We start from the raw sequence: 21650 nt of genomic DNA, 5'->3' as shown, positions 1-21650 counted from the left end.
TGGCACCTAGAGGTCCAAATGAAAGCAGTACCAGTAAATGGAATCGTGAAGTCAGTTATCACAGGTGCTCACAGCAGTGCTAGTAACTGTTTCCCTGCCTTGACTGCATACCTGAGGCCCTTTGGGATTGTTATTGAACTCTTCTACCACATCCATTCTCTCTTTAGGATTGACAGAGCCATCCACCGTTGCATACTTCAGCCCTAGTCGCTGGAGGTGCACAGCCACAACTTTTAACATACTTGTCCACTGAGAGACAACAACACTGGAGAGAGAGAGAAAAGGGAGTTTAGAACAAGTTCTGTGTGTACTGTAACAGTTTGGTTATTGCAGTGTTTCACCCAAGAGGAGACTGATTCAGGCACTCTTCCCCACTGCAAACTGAACTCTTCCCACTTCAGATATAGATTCATCTGTAGGTGTAGTGGTAGAATCTGCTGCAGAAGGCTAATATCCAATAAACTTCAGACAAATTAAGTCTCTAACTTTCATCTCTATTTTTGGATTTTACATTGCCACCTACCAATCACAATTCTGAGCTTTTTCTGCAAAATGAATCAATAGCAACACCAAACTTAGATTTCCCTGGGCCTCTCACTCCCCACACTTTTTGGATTAAACAGTTTGGCAGGCAATAATTTGTTTGACAGCTTTTTGGTAGGGAACAAAAGTAATGTTGGTGTTCTCATTCTTATGGTGGGAAAGCTTTTTGGAAAAGACTTTGGAAAAAAGCTTTCTACGTGTGGTGCAACTCTAGAGTTGCCCAAGAACAGGACTTCCCCTTCCAACCCACCTCCAACATAGGTGAACTACTTTACAACCACACACCTGTGACTGTATTCACTATATGCATTGTAACCGTAAACAATGCATTTTACATTGTTTAATAAAAACAAGCAGAAAACTCGGTAACACTGCAGTCTGATGCAGAACAAAGACAGAACTTGGACAGCGAGAGCTGCAGGACTTAAGTGTTGCTGAAGTCCTCTAATCTATGCATTACTTTATCTGAAACAGGTTCAGTTTTAAAGACTACTTTATTCCCCCACCGTTTTTGGGTGGTGGCATGCATTGCAGAGCTGAGGGCAAATAATTCTCAGCACAACCAAATTATTCCCAATTCTGTTTTGAAGAACAGTTCTCCTGGGCCTCAAGGCCTGAGATTACTCACACATTCCCTTATGTTTACACTTACCTACATCTTAAGCTACCCTCTTTTGTCTTGGATTTTTTTTTTCCCCCTCAAAATCTGCTTTCAACTACTGCAGTAGTGCCAATATTTTATCATTCCAGGAGTTTTGTATTCAATTGTTTTAAACCATTTCTGCTGCTGTCAAGAGACATGCTTCTCTCAATCACTATGACTAAAGAAAAGGACATGTTTACTAACCTTTTCTGAGACTCCGAGTGACTCTGAATAGTTTTCAGTTCAGCCAAGAGGTAAGCTATCTGCAGGAAAAAAAAAAAAAAAATTCTTCTTGCTGTCATAAGCCAGCTCATGTTTGGCTATTCTTCATTAAAAGAGGAAGCGATCAAAATAACTCTTCAACTGGAATTTCTTCTCTGCTCTGACTTTCAAGACATTAATAGTCATTGGTAAGTACACTCCCACCATGGAAAACAGGGTTAAGAAATCAAAATCATACAGGCATTTTTTATAGATTCCAAGCTTCCTGTGAGAAGTTATTGCCACCTCTGTTTTCTGCCATCCCATTTTTTCTAGCTCTTCACAAGCACCATGCTCTCACATGCATGCTTTCCTAAACTTCTCTGAATCCAGTGCTCAAGATTTTTCACTGACAGATTTTCAACAGTCAGATTCTCACAGCTTTATGGCCATCCTAATAAGCTGGAGCATTCCCAGAAGGAGTTCAGCAGACTATCAATCTACTCACCTGATTTCATCGAAACTGCCAATTTAGCCTGATCTGCAGTTACCAAAGTGTCACAATTCATTAACAAGCAAAAAGGCAAAGTGCTGAAATACAAGCTTCTCAAGGAAAGTAAGAAAGCCATAATCACAATACCTTGGTGCTTTCCCTGGTGATTTCAAAGATATCTGTTTTAAAAGCTGTGCCATTGAGGCAGACTGTTGACTTGGAATCAGCAGTCTGGAGCTCAGACAGGGTCAAAGCACTAAGTTGTTCCTCAATGGAGAGAGAAAGGCCTTCACTGCCCAAGTTAACTTGGTCCAGAGCCTGTGGAAAAGAAAGCAATATAATAAGGGATCACAGTCAAGCCTGCGGTCGAATTCAGTACTGATCCACAGTCTGCACGTTGTCTGCTGAGGACAGAGGGTTTGAAGGAAGCTATGCAATATAAAGAAAGAACAATTAAGAAACACTACCGTGTCAGACCAACAGTCCCTTTGGCCCCTTATTCTGCCCCAAGAAGGGGCAGCGTAGAGAAAGCATGTCAGCTCAGCCATTTGCTGTGGTTTAATCTCCTCAGATCCCCCCTCCCACAGCATTTAACAATTGCAAGATTAAAGATGTTACAAGATAAATCCTTGCCTGTTCCCTCAGTATCTGGACTTATTCTACAGCTGCTTGGTATGACAGAGCAAAGAACTTCTGAAAGATTAGTCTACTTCATGCAAGTCAACTTCAGTCAAGGCACTTACAGATCTCACACAAGCCTTTGAAACAGGCTACACTTGTGGACTTGGACACTTTTCAAGACTAGGTTAAGATCAAGATGACTTCTTTGCCATTAAAATTTTGTTTCTTTTTTTTTAATATGAATAAAGGTATTTCCAGAGACACAACTGCCCACATAGGTCATGCTGGGAACTCTTCAGTAGGAAGTATTCACCATCTAAAACCTCTTGGGCTGTAAAACACAGTCCTAGACATGGCTCAGTTGATACACCCCTAGCTAAGAGATGCAAGGGCGTTACAAAGTCTGTTAACTTACACAAACACTTACAAAAATCCTCACAAAAAACCCCACACCACTACAATATAACACAATTACCACTTTCAGTAAGGAGAGATGGCAGCAGCACTGACGGAGCCTCAAGAGCATGGACAAGACGTGGACAGTACTTGAGACCTGGGAGGCACTTTGGGAGGCTGCTGGAAATTCCTTTTGACTGACCACAAACTCTTGTGCAACTGCCAAGGAAGGAAGACAAAACATCAAGAGCTCTTGAAAGCATTTCCAAGCACTGCCCAGCCACCTCCAGCAAGACAGCAATTAGATCTCTATTTCAGAATTTTAGACCCAGGGCCTTTAAGAGATTTGCCCAGAGCCACAACAGCAAGAATAGACTTTTGGAATACTATGGTACGATTCTTTGTAACATCAAGGAGCAGCAAAACATTTTCCAAAGAATTTCTTAAGTCCTGATCCCATGTGGCCAGGTCTGTTCCTCCTCCTTAATTGTACACTTAAGAGTCACTTCTGCAAATGTTTTCAGGGGAGGGTGTGCTCAAACCTCTCTCAAATGGGTTATCACCAGCATACTCTCTGCTTTCATTTTTCTGCTCTTGTCTCTTTAGGTAGGATTGTAGTGTTGACCTGGAAAAACAAGACAAAGACTGTGGGATTTACAGCAGGAAAAAAGGCAAGAGGGAACCAAGTTTAACAAGCAAGCTGATGACACATTAAGGTAAGGAAGGTTTCATTAATCATTTAAATCACAAAAAAACCCCACTTTTGTTTAACTTGAATATAATCAAAACCAAGATCCATTTTGGAGAACACAAAAGCAAGCAAGTCTGCTTACTGGAATACCTTGGGTACAATAGGAACCAGGGCCCAATGGATAACGTTCTTCACAACAAAAGGACATCTTTAAATGTGTATTTAAAAGGAAGGAAGACTCTTTACAGCAACACTGTTGAAAGAAACCTTAGGAGAACACAAAGTGATGCTGGCTGGTGTTACAGTCATCTGGAGAGGCTACCAGAATTTCCAATTGTGTAAGTATCACAGGGCAAAGATGATAACTCTCTCATTTACAGGTGCTGGCACATCACCATTTAAGAACTATTGTTGCTATTCCAAGTCTTTGGAGTCTTGAAATCAATGAGATTAAGGGAAAGACTAGAATACAAAGCTCATACAAGGTATGAGCATATGGGAGGGAAAAAAAAAAAAGCAGCACCATTTTCAGCTATTATCAGAACAAGCAATATTTTCAAACATGCTTGACAGAGTCAGACAGGGAAAAAATTAACAGGAATTTGTCCAAAAGCTCTTCTCATCTTAAGTGGAGTTCTCTTTCTGATTTTTCACACCAGTAAGAAACAAAACCACAAAATACCATATCTCTTCCCACATTCATACCTGGATCTTGCAAAGAGCACATTGTACACAGACTGCTCCTCTGCTGAAAGTTTTAATTGATGCAACTGTGTGCTACGCTGAGGCAGAGATACCTTAAGTAAAAATACACAAGATCAGATACATGTGGCGCAAAAATCTTATACAGCATCCCAAACACTGGTGTTCCAAGATTTAACACAGTGTTCTAAGTCTCAGAAGATAGCCGTTTGTTTCTTCATTAAAGTTACTCATAAATGCAATTATGAAACAATATAGATACGCACAGAACTCCAAGTAGCCCGGTTAACACTCAAGATTATGATCTTTATTCCAAATCATCCAACAACAAAAGGCATGAGCAACTAAGCACTGATTTCCACACAGCTACCATGGAGGGATTAATTCATTGCATTGTAAAAGTAACTTTTAAGTTCCTCATTCAGAATCAGACAGTACACCAAAACTACACCTTTTAAGGGCTTAGACACACCAACAATCTAATACTCAGCATAACAGACTGTAAAGAGTAATGCAGAAAACCAATGCCCCAGCATGCACCAGATCCATTTGACATGCAGCAGATCTAGGCTAGCTCAGAAAACTAGACTAACTTTCCGCTACGTAGGCATCTGCTGGCAATTACTTAACATATTCTCCTCCGCATGTGATTTATAAATGAAAGGTTTCATTCTTCTTTATATTTCTGCTTTCTGGATAAGCAATCAAAGCATGCCACAGGCATTCAACTCCTCTTGCTCAAGAGACTGCAGTAGACAGGAAACCCCACCCATAAACAAGCTCATGCATGTAAAGAACTGACTGGCTGCTGCAAGGAAAGCAATGGAATGATTGTCTAGTTGTGGAGGGTGAAGTTCTTACCAAGGGCTTGCCAGTTGAATCCAGCTGGTCCTTAGTTCTCCGTAGTAAGAGGCTCCTGGTTAAGAGACTCAGCCTCTCTCCTCCCTTTTTTGTGTTGTTATCTACTTGGTACTTCCACACCTTGTACTCATCAAAAGGAGAGCAACGCAGAAACCTACAACATGTGGGAAGAAGACTTCAAACCAAGGGAAGAAGAGTTCTTCAAGTTACTCCTGAATGACAAGACCCAAATTCCTTGCTATCCAAAACAAATCATTTCCAGTTCAGCCACAAGTGCTAGGAGCAGTAAAAGACTTCCAGTGTAATGATGCTGATAACTGGTTTGCTCAAAAGTCTTGTGGTAGTCAAAATCACTACCACAATGAAAGCATCTTCCTGGTTCTGTACCCATCACTTCCTCTTTCCTTGTTATGTCTCAAGCATCACCAGCAAATGAAGAGCACCAAGAAGCACAGGCACTCACCAAAAAGCATATTATTTGTTACTTCAAACTCCTGTACTTCTTAATTGAAAATTAATTTCCATTATCCAAAATTAATTTCAACTGTAAGTTGTCGCTGTCTCCCTTCATAAACTTTTTCTTCTCAGTGATGAGGAGCATGGAATTTAACCTGTTTATCATTTGTTTCGAGAAGCCAAAGTTTTCACCCTTTCCTTCAATGCCCTTGTAGCACAACACTCTTTAATAAGGTCCTCCCAAGCTGCCCGTGTAGGAACAAGGATTATCACACAAGACTTCTGTTCATTAAAATTGGTTTTGGGCATCTTCATCTTGGAGACATAGGAGATCTGAAGTAACTTCCCCTTTGTCCTCTATGAAAGCAGAATAGCTTCTCACAACAATAGAGACATGGTCAGCCTCGCACAATGTTTCAGCCACAGCCTTTACAATCCAGTGCCTGAAGTGTTAATATAACAAGTCTCACTAACCCACATATCTTCGAAAACCTCTCAAACTTCGAAACAACTTCAGCACTTCATTAGCAAAGAACTACTGGAATTGGAGCCCTGTCCATGTGTTCATGTGCAGCCACCTCACCTCAGGAGAGAGTACATGTCTAGTAAGTTGTTCTGTATTGGCGTCCCGGTGACAGCCCATCTGGCACTGGCTCTCAGTTTGCACACAGCTATAGAGGTTTGAACCTTTGGGTTTTTAATACTGTGAGCTTCATCCAATATAACTCGAGCCCAAGCTACCTTGAGCAGAGGGGAACAGGGAGATGACCCACTCTGAAAGAAAAAGCAGACTATTTATAACCCAGCACAATAACCTTGCTAGGCTCTCTAAAGAGCCATAAGCAAACATATTTTTCCAGGAAGAAGCATTTTCCTGATGTTACTCAGCAGTAATTTGAGCTCTTACTGTCATGTAAGAGGTGCTCTCAAAATAAATCATCTCTCCAAAGCTTGCATGAAAGTTTATAACCAAAGAATATAATGCTTGTCTGTTCTTGATGACAATTTCTAATCTTTTGCTGTTTTTCTTGCTTTTAACACTTTATCACCTCTTCCTTCCCAAGTGACATTCCACAACCATAAATTTTTGCTAGACTGGGATGAAGGAACACATATAATTATTCTATTAGGGCATATCCTGTACTTTTAAATGAAGGATGTCAGTTTTATAGGTGCCACCTTGAAGTTTCAAGACATTCAAAGGCCTTTTTGCTTTAAGAAAAAGATCTAGAATGTAACAGGTTTCTGGTAGTTTAAAGCGATGTTGGTGCTTCAGCAAAGAACACCAACAGGAGATTCTAGTGTTCCTTCACAGTCTCACCTCAAAAGGAGGAGTATGAGATTCATCACTGCGCTCTTAAAATTACTTTTAAAGACATTTCAACTATATTCAGCATAGTGTATTCTATATTACTACAGAACAGATTTCTTGAAGATTTTTCCGTTCTCTTTCTGCACTGCACAGTGCTTTCTCTCATAACTTCATTTTTATTGGGCAAACTCAGCAGGGGACTTTACAGAAAAAAAAGTATTCAACCTGCTGCTCACTGTAGCATAAAGTGCTCCTTGAAATGATAATGGTTTGCAACATCTCAGAACAAAACATTAGTGCAATCCTCTATCAACAATATGGCTTCTCACCCCCACATCATGGTCCTTAGCAGGGACTTCCCCCTCTTCTTTGCTTGTAGGAACCTCCTTGGAGAGAATGCTGTAGGTGGTGACAACAACATCATATTCAGAAAGCCTACATAAAAGGAAAGTAGTAATCAGGAGCAAGAACAAATGAGGAATTTGTTTTGCAAGGCAGACAAAATGCTTGCTCAAGGTTTAACGCAGTTCTACAAGAGCTTAAATGCAGAGTTTTACAGAAAACTGAGCTTCATAGCAATCAAACAGGAAGGACACGTTGCACCCATTTTTTTGGTACTGGAAGTAGACACAGCAAGCTCAAGAAGACAGCAGAAGTCAGTGGTAGAGAACACATACCACATGAGATGAACACCACTTAGAATCTGACACCTAGAAATACTGCTTAGTATGGCCTAAAGTGGTGTGGAGAATTTTCTGATCTATACATACAGCTCAAAAAAAAATAAAATAGAACCACAAAGAACCAACACAGAAGAAACTGCCACTGAGAATCTCTGCAAGCAACAGATGTTTCAGAGAATCTACACCTTTTTTTTTTTTGTTAACAGCAACAGCCTGCACAGAACCACCCAGCATGGGTGCAGGCCATAACTTTTTGCTATATGTATCTTTACAGCAGACATCAACCAGCCTGACCTTCTGGATCCTCCATATTTCCATACTTCAGGTTCTTCTATCATTCTACAGCCACTGAATTTCACCTCTGATATACGCAATCCCTTGTTAAGTTGTATTTTACTTTTCTTGGTCATATTTATGGTTTAGCACTTACACTGCTGCATGTTTATCTCTGTTTGGCCCATGGTACAAATAGACCCTCAGTTTGCCACAGGCCACACGTCTGTCAATCTCTTTCTTCCAGTGATGGATCAAGGATGCAGGACAAATGATTAAAGTGCTGTGGGAAGGGATAACAGTGGAATCTGCAGGAAAATATTGCAGGCAGGTTTCAATGCCTTCATGTTAGACTACAACAAAGACAGAAGTTTTGGAAAATCACAACAATTAAGATTGGTCCAATTTTCCTGTGAGCAGTGTGTGAAGCAGACATCTCTACATTGCATTCCTGGGGACTGTTAGTTCTGGGTGGAAAAAAACTCTACTTTAACACTAATGCACTGCTTCCTGTCCACTCGGAGTTATGCTATGTATCTGTGCACTTCCTTTGGATAAGCTGAAAGGTTAGAATTCAGGAACTAACCCTGATCTCTCTTGAGAATACAATACCAAATAAATACTTCTTTCCTAGTCTAGAAGACTGAAATGTTACCATTTTGAACCACACAGTAAAAACAAACATACAGTCAGTAAAATTGGCAAGACGGGAAAAAGTAGTCCAACAAATTCCATGACAACGGAGACAGTAACAGGTTGCGGATGCAGAACAATACTCTTTAAAAACTCTAACGTCCTTTATCTCTACGAACAAGATAAAAGTAATCTTTTGAGGGGGGGAAAAAAAAAAAGAAAAAAACTAGTCACAGGGAGGTGAGTAGTAACTAATTTAAGTCCTTATGCTATGAAAACTGTGCATATGTTGAAAAAACTATGACACTTTTTTCAAAACAGCATAAGCTGGCTTTAACTGGTTCAGGAAACTATCAAAAAAAAAAAGTAAACCCCAAAACAATATAAAAGAATAAGTTGGGAAATTCTACACATTTGATGGAAGAACAAATGACACTGATAAAGAGAAAGGCCTTGCAAGGAAGTGTGGTAAACATTAAACCCAACAGAATTTTCCTACAGAAGGGAAGTGAGCACAGATAAAGTCTGTTGTTTGTTAACAAGCCATTAACCTAGAACCCTTTAGGCATTTCAAATGGTTCTGCATCATAATGCATGTACTGTATGATGGAAACAATTCTGTACCATTTTTGGATAGCCATATTTCTAACTTCTTTCTTTTCTCTGTCTTCAGCTGCTTCTGGGCCAGAATAAGAGCAATCATTGTTAGAGTCTTCCCCAAGCCCATGTCATCCGCTGGAAAAAGACACACAGAAGTTGTGATGACATGCAGAAATTATCTCTCCTAGCTCAGATCTACACTGAGGTAAATACTACAACAGAAATTGCCCTGGGGAACCCTGGAAATAAAGATACACATACAGCCATTTCCCGGGTATGATTTTGTAATGGGTTAATACCTCTAATTTGTCAAAGGACACAGAAAATCAAGCCCCTGGGACATGCCTACAAAATAACTAGTTATTGGCCTCAGACTAAGTTATGTTGCTGTTGCTGCCATATATCTGCCCCCCAAAGTCCACTCTCCTGTTCTGTTGCTTACCCAGAATTCCTCCACATGGCCTCTGACTCTCTCTCCAGCATAGCCATGCGAGTGCCTGTTTTTGGTGCAGCAGCAGTGGAACCTGAGAGGGCGAGACAGAGGATCTGAAGGAAACACTTTGCTAAGTTCAGACACTTCTGCTTCCCAAACCAAATTATGTAGTTGAACTGTCCTACTACAATCTTACTAAGAGGAGTTTACCTACCTGTTCTTCTCCCACGTGGACAAGAATACCCTAGATAAGCAACTCCTGCAGACAGGAGGTCAGCAGTACCATAGATCAGTCTTGCTAATGCTTCATGCACAAACCAAACTGGCATCTCACAGTATTCTGAGGACATACCAAAGGTGGCTTGTCCAGATGGAAAATCCACCCAAGCCTACCTTGCTAACAGGCATCACTGTCAAGGAGTGGGATTGAGAAGAAATCCCCTTTTCTCACCAAGTCTAAGACCCCTACAGACTCGTAAAAGCATTGTGTTTAAACTCAGCCAGCAACTAGAACCATGGAGCTGTTCACTCACTCCCCCCATCCCAGCCCCACTATGGTAGGGAGAAGAGGGAGAAAAAGGAAGAAAAAAACCCCTTGTGGGTGGAGATTATGACAGTTTAAGAGAACAGTAATGGAAAGGAAAAATAATAATGATAATAATATGGTAATAATAATGGTAAAAGAATATACAAAATAAAGTGATGCAATGCAAATTGCTCTCACCACATAGTGGTCATAGGATCGATCGCCCATTCCATCCCAAGCAGTAATCGTGGATCCTTGCTCCCCAGCCAGCCCCCATTTATATACTCTGTGCTCCCTCTCAGCTTCTATGGGAAGCTGAAAAACTCCTTGACTTACTGTAAACATTACTTAGCAACAACTAAACCAATGTGTTATCAATATTACTCTCATACTAAATGCAAAACACGGCAGCTACTTGGAAGAAAGTTAACTCTATCCCAACTGAAACCAGGACAGGAAGAAGGACTACATACTATCATCGTAAGACACTAAATGTCTTTTTCCAGAACTGAAAAGGTCTCAAGAGGATCTGACAAGTGACACAACATATATACATCAACGCACTATCTTGTAGAGGCGTGTGCCTTCCAATATCTTACACATAACCTCAACTATGGGTTCTGCACCACCTGATAAAGAGCTGCTCTTTAGCAGATCAGAAAGGACTACTCCGGAGTGCATCAGGTTGCATGAACTCAATCACCTGCAACGCTTTTAAAAGACCATTTCTTAGAGCTCACTGGGGAGACCTGACCAGGAGAAAAGAACAGTAAGAAAGTTCTCAGTTTGTTCCTCACTAGAGACCTGCTTCTGCTCTGCCAGTCGTGTACAAATGGTTGTGGGTTGGTTACTTTGTCTGAGGCACTACTACTTCATTCAAGCACTAAATATTCTGAAGACACCACAACAAGAGGGTAGAACATCAGTATTGGCAATCTGAAGCAACTCTCATGGATGGAAAGTAATTAGAGTGTCTCCTTCCAGCAAGATGAAAACTGTGACAGGTGTGAAAGGACAGGATGCTCTAGGGTATCACCTAGATGTTACACTTCATTATGGAGGTAACAAGAAACCTCCGAGTTCGTCAGCACGATATCCTCCATCCTTATGAACTCACCTTCAGTTCAGAGGGATCTTCAGCTACTGTCTGCTCTGTTGGACAGGATTCTAGAGATTTGTGAAGATGGTTAATAGCCTCACTTGTGGCACTGTGTACAGCTCTGATTCGGTCTTCTGTCATTCTTCCTCCATATAGATTCTGCACACCAGAGTTCACTAGAAAGATACAGTATTATGCATGAGATAGGGTTACAAGGCTAACTTTCCCGAGCAGATCTTTCATCTTGGAGATTGATCTCAGTGGCTACAGATGCCTGGGGGGCACTATGCAGCTCACAGTAACAAAAAATGGATTCTCACATATATCCACAAGTTGCAGGATTATTTCTGAAATAGTCCTCACCAGTGTTCTCTTTAATGAAAAAAAAAAAGTCTTTCTGTACTTACTTCCAAAACTGTGTCCATAATATTCACTGGAACCCAAAGCAGCAGAAGCAGAGGGGTGACAGTGTGAGCCTGAAGTGGTCCTTGCTGTAGGATCCTGGAGCGGTAGTGGTGTTATCAACTTTGTACCACCTGGTCTTCCAAATGGGTTAGGCAAAGATTCCTCAGGGCAGCTGCTGCTTGTGCTATCTTCCCCTTAAGAAGAAAGCAATTGCAGGTTAAAAAGTTTGCACAATGGACCTCAGAGCCTCATGTTACAGTCCAGAGAAGGACCTTCATTTTGCCCAATAGTCTGCTTCCAAAATATTAAGTGGTCACACACATTTAACAGCAGGGCAGCAGGTTACCATATTGCCCGAGCTGCTGCAACTATTAACACAGAATCATAGAATGGTTCAGGTTGGAAGGGACTTTAAAGAGCATCTCATTCCAACCCCCCTGCCATGGGCAGGGACACCTCCCACTAGACCAGGTTGCTCAAAGCCCCATCCAGCCTGGCCTTGAACACCTCCAGGGATGGTACATCTACAAGTTCCCTGGGCAACCTGTTCCAGTGTCTCACCACCCTCAGAGCGAAAAATTTCTTCCTGATACCTAATCTAAATCTACCCTCTTCCAGTTTGAAGCCATTACCCCTTGTCCTATCACTACATACCATTGCAAAAAGTCCCTCTCCAGCTTTCCTGTAGGCCCCCTTTAAGTACTAGAAGGCTGCCATAAGGTCTCCCCGGAGCCTTCTCTTCTCCAGGTTGAACAACCCCAACTCTCTCAGCCTGTCTTCATAGGACAGGTGCTCCAGCCCTCTGATCATCTTCATGGCCCTCCTCTAGACTCGCTCCAACAGGTCCATGTCTTTCTTATGTTGGGGACTCCAGAACTGGCCACAGTATTCCAGGTGGGGTCTCACGAGAGCAGAGTAGAGGTGCAGAATCACCTCCCTCGACCTGCTGGCTACACTTCTTTTGCTGCAGCCCAGGATGTGGTTGGCCTTTGGGCTGCGAGCACACATTGCTGGGTCATGTTGACCTTCTCATCCACCAACACACCCAGGTCCTTCTTCTCAGGGCTCCTCTCAAGTCATTCTCCACCCAGCCTGTATTTGTGCTTGGGATTGCCACAACCCACATGCAGGACCTTGCATTTGGTCTGGTTGAACCTCATGAGGTTTGCACAAGCCCACCTCTCAAGTCTGTCCAGGTCCTGCTGGATAGCATTGCTTCCCTCCAGCATGTCAACCGCAACACACAGCGTGGTGTCATCAGCAAACTTGCTGAGGGTGCACTCAATCCCACTGTCCATGTCACCAACAAAGATGTTAAATAGTACCGGTCCCAGTACTGACCCCTGAGGAACGCCGCTCGTCACTGGTTTCCACTTGGACATCGAGCAGTTTACTGCAACCCTTTGAGTGCAGCCAGCGAGCCAGTTTCTTATCCACCGAGTGGTCTATCCATCAAATCCATGCCTCTCCAGTTTAGAGACAAGGATGTTGTGCGAGACAGTGTCAAACATTCAGGTAGGTGTAAAAGACAACTTGTAAACCCCCCAAACAAAGACTGAGAGAAGCAGTCTGAGGAGAGATAAGGAGAGGGGGGAGGCCCTCTGAGCCTCACTGAGGAATGTCTCAAACACTCACAATTCATTCACTTGAAATATAGCTATAGTCGTGGGGTGGATAGAGTAGAGTCTGGATAATGTAGGCCTTGTGCTCAAAGAACTGATAAGGCTAACACTTACTTATCTCTTGAGTGACTCAGGCGAGAAAACTCATCTGAGTAACACAGGATTCGTCTGGGGAGGGGAAAGCCTTATGAAGACAGGACTTTCTGCTCAACTTGTGAACCTTGTTAGTTCTCTGTTTTTGGGGGCCATCATGTCCAATGAATGATCTTAGCCTCATTATCCACAAAATGCACATTAAAGTTGACACCCTGCCTATGCTAATGAAGATTATCAAGATTATGCTAAACCTATGACTATGGCACTCATCTCTCCACCCAAATCATGCTATGTCACCTGGGGGGTGGAGGTGTAACCTGAGACAAAACTGCCACCCTAACAGTAGGGCAGGTTGTACTGATACCACAAACATAAAAGGGGAAAATAAATACCACAAAGGGGGATCTGCAGAGGAGTGGTCCTATGAGCCAGAGACCCCTGTTGGCTGGACCAACACTGGAACCAGGACTGGTGATCTCTTTATCACTCTCTCCCCCTGTTTCTCTTTTCCCTTAGAATTGTTAAGTAACGCAAGGTGTACCTTACCACTTGCCATGATTTGTTTTACCGCTTGCCATAATTTGTTATATACCTAACCAATTATCATGGACCTAGTTAAGACATTTATTAATCACTGTGGGAATCTAATAAATGTTTTTAGACAGACCTTGAGAGTTGTCTCACTTTAGTCCACACCGCTGGGGATTTGTGAATCTGAGTCACTTCCCTCCACGCTTTTCTGAGTAGGGCGTAACAGTAGGTGCCGTCTGTTGCTCTCCCCTTATCCACCAATGCCGTAATCCCATCGTAGAAGGCCACCAAATTTGTCAGGCATGACTTGCCCTTGGTGAAGCCATGCTGGCTGTCACCAATCACCTCCTTATTTTCCATGTGCCTTAGCAGAGTTTCCAGGAGGATCTGCTCCATGATCTTGCTGGGAACAGAGATGAGACTGACCAGCCTGTAGTTCCCCGGGTCTTCCTTTTTTCCCTCTTTTTGAAAATGAGGGTTACAAGTTTCCCCTTTTCCAGTCAGTGGGAACTTCGCCAGACTGCCACGACTTCTCACATATAATGGAAAGTGTCTTAACAACTTAATCTGTCAGTTCCCTCAGGACCTGCAGATGGATTTCATCAGGACCCATGAACTTGTGCACCTTCAGGTTTCTTAAGATGGTCTTGTACTTGATCTTCACCTATAGCAGGTGGTTCCTCATTCTCACAGCTGCTGTCTTTGCCCTCCATAACTTGGGTGGTGTGGTTAGAACCCTTGCTGGTGAAGGCTGAGGGGAAAAAAGTCATTGAGTACCTCAGCCTTCTCCATATCCTAGGTGACCAGGTCTCCTGTTTCCTTCCAGAGAGGACCCACATCTTCCCAAGTCTTCCTTTTATCATTGATATACTTATAGAAGTTTTTCTTGTTGCTCCTGATGTCCCTGGCCAGATTCAATTCTATCTGGGCTTTAGCTTTCCTAACCTGATCCCTGGCTTCTTGGACAGTTTCTCTGTATGCCTCCCAGGCCACCTGCCCTAGCTTCCACCCTCTGTAGGCCTCCTTTTTGCTTTTGAGTGTGTCCAGGAGCTCCCTGATCATCCATGCATGTCTCCTGGCTTTTTTGCCCGACTTCTTCTTTGTTGGGATACATCACCCCTGAGCCTGGAGGAGGTGATCCTTGAATATTAACCAGCTCCTTTGGACCCTTCTCTCCCTGGTACTTTATTCCATGCAACCCTACCAAGCAGATCCCTCAAGAGGCCAAACTCTGCTCTCCTGAAGTCCAGGGTAGTGAGCTTGCTGTGTACCCTCCTTGCTGCTCTAAGGATCCTGAACTCTACCATTTCGTGATCACTGCAGCCAAGGCTACCCTTGAGCTTGACATTCCCCACTAGCCCCTCTTTGTTAGTAATGACAAGGTCCAGCATAGCTCCTCTCCTCGTTGGCTCCCCTACCACTTGGAGAAGGAAGTTGTTACTAATGCATTCCAACAACTTCCTGGGTTGCCTGTGCCCCGCTGCGTTGTCCCTCCAACATATCAGGGTGGTTGAAGTCCCCCATGAGGACTGGAGCCTGTGAACATGATGCCGCCCCTATCTGTCCCATTATCCTGGTCAGATGGCCTGTAGCAGACCTCCACTGTAACGTCACCTGCCCCTGCACTCCCTTTAATCCTGCCCCATAAGCTCTCAGTCAGCTCTTCATCCATTCCCAGGTGGAGCTCCATGCACTCCAACTGTTCACTGACAGAGGGCAACACCCCCTCCTCGTCTCCCCTGCCTGTTTTTCCTAAAGAGCCTGTATCCCTCCATTCCAACACTCCAGTCATAGGAGGCATCCCACCACTTCCTGGTGATACCAATGAGATCATAGCCCTGGAGGTGTGCGCACGTCTCTAACTTCTCTTGTTTGTTCCCCATGCTATGTGCGTTTGCATAGAGGGACTTAAGCTGGGTCCCTGTTGAAGCTGACTTACTGGCTGGAGTGGCTGTAAATCCTTCATGCTGCTCTCCAGGTGGCATTCCTTTGAGGTGTTTTATCCGTGTTTCCCCACACGCATGCTCTTAACCTGCTTCTACATGACAGGCAACGCAGTTCAGCTCAAGCCTCAATGTGTGGTTTATACCAATACAGTGAACTTTGCAACTGTGATCAAATTAGTGAGACGCAAAGTCAATTCGGCACACTGTTCCCAGAGAATTTACTCCTTTTAAAGACATCTTTCTTGTTTTGGTCACAAAAAATAGGAAAACATCCAAGAACAAATGGGCCAAGAACTCAGGAGCTATTTTTTCCTTCCTGGAATGGTCTGTCTTAAAAGCAGATATGGTATAAGACATTGGGACTGCTTGTTGTGTGGTGGCCTGTGAGTTACTGCTTCCTTGCTAGAGATCTTCAGTTTCCAGAGCTATCGAACTGGATCTTTTCATCAACACAATTGATACCATGATCACAAAGTAACTCTCCTGCTGAGGTGACCGTACAGGTAACTCAACAAAATGCCTCTCTTCCACAGGTGACTAAGACTAGTTAATGGAATTAGGAAGTCACTTTACAGGACTGGCACACTGGAAGCTGCTTATCTTGTATCTGGCAACTGAAATATTCAGATGCAGCAGCCAAGACACGCATAAGCAGCATGGTTGCATACTGCAACAAAGAGGCAGTTAACACTTCCCTAGCAAGTTCTCAGAGAGACACCTGCTTCAGTCACATAGCCAAAGTTGGAAAGAGAACTATCCCTGGGTCTTAGCCATGGGAGGAAACTCTCTTGAGAAGCCACCGCACTTCAGAGGAAACATGCGAGTTGTTCCATTCATCCTCTCCCAGATACACACTTTGCAACTAATGTTTTTCATGTTCAGTGAATCTCAACAAACTTAATATAGACCACATGCCATATATAAGTTTATGCTATTTTTCCTCAATATTAACAACTATAGTAAGAAAAACTGTTTTGCAAAGTTCCAGGGCAAAAAAATTCAGTTGTACCTTTTTCAGTAGTATCTGCTGTCGAAATGTTAAGAGCACTGAGTGCAGCTTCCAAATCCTGTACTTGCTTTAATAACCGTTCCCCTTTATCTGGCAGCAGCTGAGTGTTAACTGTAGCCAAGGTACTCTGCAAAACAAAAAAGAGAATCCAAAACATGAGTGTGCTTACCAAGCTCTCTGCCAACAGAGAACAATCAGGTCAGAAGTTTAAAAACACTAATGTTAGTAATTTGTATTTTGATACTCTTCTACAATCTCCAAAAGCATTTAAGTGCCATTCAGTGTGATTAAATAGTTTTTAGCAGAAAACAGACTAGCCATTAGCGTACTTCAGAAGAAATGGAATGACACAGGGCCTCGCCCTTGTTATGAAATGGGATAAGCAGGTAATCAAGCGACTTGGGACAATTGTAATATCTCTTAAAATACTCAATGTTCAACCTACTTGCACATTTCTTTCTATATTAGCAGGAACAACAGTTCTGACTGTTTATTTCGAGGTTCTGTTCCGAGCTCTAGGCAAACAGGGTTTTTTGTAATAAAAACTATGGAACATAGTTATTGGCAATTACTTAAAAAAGCAAACAGACAGGTAGTTTATTTCATCTTACTATGAGCTTTCATGGCTAGATCACTCTTACTCCACAAGGCCAAGAGAAACCCCCAGGAACAGCCACGTTTTTTAAAAAGGTTAAGGTGGCTGTGCACTGTTCCAGTTACGGAAATTATTGTCTGGGTAAGAGACACAACCTCAGTTCAAAACTGAGCACCCCCAGGTGCAGAAGGCTGTATTACCTTCGGGGTCATTATCTTATATGTGACTTAAAACTACTAGCCTGTGTCTAGGCAGAATTCCCTCCCTTGCCCCATCTTCCTAAACCATCTAAATATTTTGAGTTTCTGCTGTAAGGGGATACCATATTCTGATGCCCATCACGAGTAAGGGGAGTCACCCCGAACACAGAACCAGAAAAGAAAAAAAAGGTAATAACAGGTACAATAAATTACCTTCTTTTGCTTCAGCTGGACTACAAGATGGTTGTAAAGAGCTTTAGGGTCCTGGGGTCCTTCCACATGACGCGATGCTGCAGCTCCTGGCAAAGATGTCCCCTGCATACTCCTTCCTGATTTTCCTGAAGGAATCTCTCCTGACTGCAAACCCTCAGCTGATTTCTCAGGTTTACTCTTACCCGAGGAGGAGAAAACAAATCCTACTTCATCAGTGTCACTGCCAGAGACTTCATCAGCAGGCTCTCCCAACCCTGGCCTAACCTGTGTCTTGGGCAGCGCTGCCTCTGCTCCTTCTTCCTTCAGGGCAGCATGTTGCAAAGCGGATTGTGGTACTGCTGGGGAAATCGCATCTTCTTTAGACATCAGTTTCATTTCTCCCTTCTTCTGACCAGTGTATACTTTCTCCCTAGTTTCTTTATCCCCACAGCTTTTTAAGCTTTTCTCTCCAAGCTGCTCCTCCTCTGGAGGCTTGGCACTTGTACTTTGCTTTCCAAGACTTAGCGGAAAGAGCTTTGATCTCCCACCTGTCTCTTTCTCCACACACTCAGAAGACTTCTTGGACTCCCTGCCACTGCCACCATATTTCTCTTCCTCCCAAAAGGTGTTTTTCTCTTTCAAAGTCTCAGAAAGACCAAGTTTAGATTCAGACACTGTGCTTTCCTTAAGTTCTGGACCACTCCTACTTCCTGTGGACTGCTTCTTTTTCGTTTTCAGCCCTTCTAGAGGTTCTTTCTCTATAGAGGAATCAGAGGTTGATTTCTTTTCTTTATGTGACACCAGCATGCTCTCTTTCTCTGCTTTTACTCCTTTTGCTTTACTTTCCTCTCCATTTCCTCCTTCCTTAATTTGTTTCCAGGATGATGGTCCACAATTTTTGTCTATTACCTTGAACGGATTTCTTTGGCCACTGGGATTGAAGAGAGGTGCTGTGTTGGGCAGAGATTCTAAGGCTTTTGACGCTTTGGTAGCTTTTGGATCCTGCAATATGTACGAGTAAGTAAGTGCTAATGTAGAAATTATTAAAGCCTGCTAACTATACACACAACCCGATCACCTCAAGCAAGACTTTGTTCTCTACAAACACCTTTCCTATAATTTTAACAGGATCAGGATAAACATTTTAGAAGGAAAACAAAAAACTGCTGGATTTCTGCTTCCTTTGCAATTCACATGGTTTTGTGGGATCAAGTCCAAACCGCACCACCCTCAAGAAAAGAGGACAGCTGGAGATCAAACCCAAGTTTCTTTTAAGACTGGAGAACAGTGATTACTTCACACAATTTAGGAGTAAGAGAAGTCTCATCTGGAGGACAGCAGGCCGATACACTTTTTAGCTAGAAAATAAAAAAATCTCCCACTATGTAATCTCACAGGTAATTGCAATATACAGAATGAAAAGTCATACTGGAATAAGATAATACTGTAATACAAATGAAACATTCATACCTGCCATGGGATGTTTCCACACCATTTCTTCCCATTCAACTTACTTTTAAGGCATCGGTAAAACAACCTACCAAAGAATAAAACAAGATTTGAACTGCAGGAGCCAGTAAAGGAACTCTAAGCTGTCCCAGTTTCAGCTGAGATAGAGTTAATTTTCTTTCTCGTGGTTGCCGTGTTTTCAGATTTGGTATGAAAGGAATGTCAATAACACATATTGTTTTTGTTGTTGCTAGGTGGTGTTTATACTAGTCAAAGACTTTTTTCAGCTTCCCATAGAAGCTGAGGAGAAGCCTAGGCAGAACAATGGAATGGCCAATAGAATATTCCATTCCACATATCATGCTCAGTATATAAATGGGGATAGGCCAGGGGAGGGGAGGGGAGGGGAATCTGCAATCTCTGCTCAGATTGGGCAACTAATTCACCAGGTGGTGAGAGTGACTTATGTCTTGTATTTATTTTTTTTTAACCATTATTGTTATTTACTTTTTCCATTATTGTTCTATTAAACTGTCTTTATCTCAATCCACAAGGTTTGATTTTTTTTTTCCCTTTGCCCTCCTTTTCTCCCTCTTCTTACACTTCTGGGTGGAGAAAGGTGGAGAGTGAGAGGCTGCATGGTCCCAGTTGCTGACTGGGGTTAAACCACAACATAAGCATTCTTTAAAAAGCACTTTGCACAAAAACCATCATAGACAAGTTCTCTTGATCTGCACTTTACATCCAGTCTTCTACAGAGCAAAAGACCATAAACATTGGCAACAAAGCTTTTTACAAAAGCATTGTTCTCGGGATAAAAATTCCTAGGGTTTTGGGTTGTTTGTTTTTTTAATTTTAGCAATAAAAGAAGTAACTGCTCAGGCAAAAATACTGTCTATATTCAGAGCTTCAGAAGTGTCCTATGATTTCAACGTGTAAGGGAACAGCTATTATTTTAGTTAAACTACACAGGCCAACTCATCTTTAAAGCACCTCAGGAACAGAAAAATTTTGGATGTGATCTTTTTTTAAACTGGCAGCCAAGCATGACTGCTGTACAAACTTTATCAGAATTAAAATTGGTGAATGTAATGCAACGTCCCGAGTCTTGGATGAACCCAACCACAGAGCCATGTTCAATTCTGTTAAAAACAAATATCTGATCACTTAGGTTTATACCACTGAATATAATTACTAATAAAAATAGCATACATTTTAAAATACAGTAAGTGAAGGCCTCAAGGCTGGAAAAGCCTCTACAACTCTAGAATGAAACAGCAAGTCAGCCGCCATCAAACAATTCCAAGTGTTCAAACCTGTACAAGCCTTTGTTTCCACTTTGAAGAACTTACTGATATTTTTTTTTTTTGAACCAGGACCTGCAGCTCCACCATGCATCCCTCATGGATCAAGCAGTGAGAAGCAGGAATACTGAAAAGCGGAAAGGAAAAGAGGAAGAATAAAAACAAGACAAGCTGCCTAGAGAACAGCAATGGCAAAAACAATTAACTTGGGACAAAACAGAATCATAGAATAGTTAGAGTTGGAACGGACCTTAAAGATCATCTAATTCCAACCTTCCATTTGAGGTTGCTCAGAGCCCCATCCAACCCGGCCTTGAACACCTCTAGGGATGGGGCATCTACAAGTTCCCTAGGCAATCTGTTTCAGTGTCTCACCACCCTCACAGTAAAGAATTTCTTCCTAATATTTAACCTAAATCTACCCTCTCTCAGTTTAAAACCGTTACCCCTTGTCCTATCCCTACACTCCCTGATAAAAATTCTCTCTCCACCTTTTCTGTAGGCCCCCTTTAAGTACTGGAAGGCCGCTATAAGGTCTCCCCAGAGCCCCATCCAGGTTGAACAACCCCAACTCTCTCAGCCTGTCTTCACAGGACAGGTGCTCCAGCACCTTCGTGGCCCTCCTCTGGACTCGCTCCAACAGGTCCATGTCCTTCTTATGTTGGGGATTTCAGAACTGGCTGCAGTATTCCAGGTGGGGTCTCACAAGTGCAGAGTAGAGGGGCAGAATCACCTCCCTCGACCTGCTGGCCACACTCCTTTTGATGCAGCCCAGTGTACAGTTGGCTTTGGGGGCTTTGAGCGCAATCGCCGACTCCTGTTGACTTTTTCATCAACCGACACACCCAAGTCCATCTCCTCAGTCAGGGCTGCTCTCCAGCCATTCCCCACCCAGCCTCTATTTGTGCTTGGGATTGCCCCAAACCAGGTGTAGGACCTTGCACTTGGCCTTGCTGAACTTCATGAGGCTAGTTTTGTAATACTTAGCAAGTCTTCTCGAAGACTACGTGACTAAGAAAATAAAAGTTTACGACTGCTGACATAGCACTGAATTTCCTTGAGAAGAGCCGCACAGTGGGGCGGAGGCCCCTTCCCCCCCTCCCCTCCTCCTCCTCTTCCTCCTCCTTCACCCCTC

The 21650-nt window shown here is 42.8% G+C and overlaps 1 protein-coding gene across 1 annotated transcript in view; it reads right to left on the bottom strand.

Annotated features, from left to right (window-relative positions):
* The window catches only part of TTF2 (transcription termination factor, RNA polymerase II), a 26741-nt gene that overhangs the window by 3825 nt on the left and 1266 nt on the right, over positions 1-21650 (bottom strand). The window contains exons 2-19 of the mRNA XM_009891649.1: positions 20550-20642; positions 19233-19299; positions 17784-18764; positions 16776-16902; positions 11574-11765; positions 11185-11342; positions 9551-9632; positions 9133-9243; positions 8033-8183; positions 7249-7354; positions 6191-6381; positions 5152-5305; positions 4294-4385; positions 3440-3522; positions 2977-3116; positions 2028-2198; positions 1391-1449; positions 112-265 (exon numbers count right to left, since the gene is read on the bottom strand). Coding sequence (XP_009889951.1) covers positions 112-265; positions 1391-1449; positions 2028-2198; positions 2977-3116; positions 3440-3522; positions 4294-4385; positions 5152-5305; positions 6191-6381; positions 7249-7354; positions 8033-8183; positions 9133-9243; positions 9551-9632; positions 11185-11342; positions 11574-11765; positions 16776-16902; positions 17784-18764; positions 19233-19299; positions 20550-20642 — 3112 coding nt within the window. The remainder of the gene's footprint in view (positions 1-111; positions 266-1390; positions 1450-2027; positions 2199-2976; positions 3117-3439; positions 3523-4293; positions 4386-5151; positions 5306-6190; positions 6382-7248; positions 7355-8032; positions 8184-9132; positions 9244-9550; positions 9633-11184; positions 11343-11573; positions 11766-16775; positions 16903-17783; positions 18765-19232; positions 19300-20549; positions 20643-21650) is intronic.

Source organism: Charadrius vociferus, unplaced genomic scaffold (assembly GCF_000708025.1).
Source record: "Charadrius vociferus isolate BGI_N301 unplaced genomic scaffold, ASM70802v2 scaffold329, whole genome shotgun sequence".
Classification (NCBI taxonomy): domain Eukaryota; kingdom Metazoa; phylum Chordata; class Aves; order Charadriiformes; family Charadriidae; genus Charadrius; species Charadrius vociferus.
This window is presented reverse-complemented; position numbering and strand designations above follow the sequence as displayed.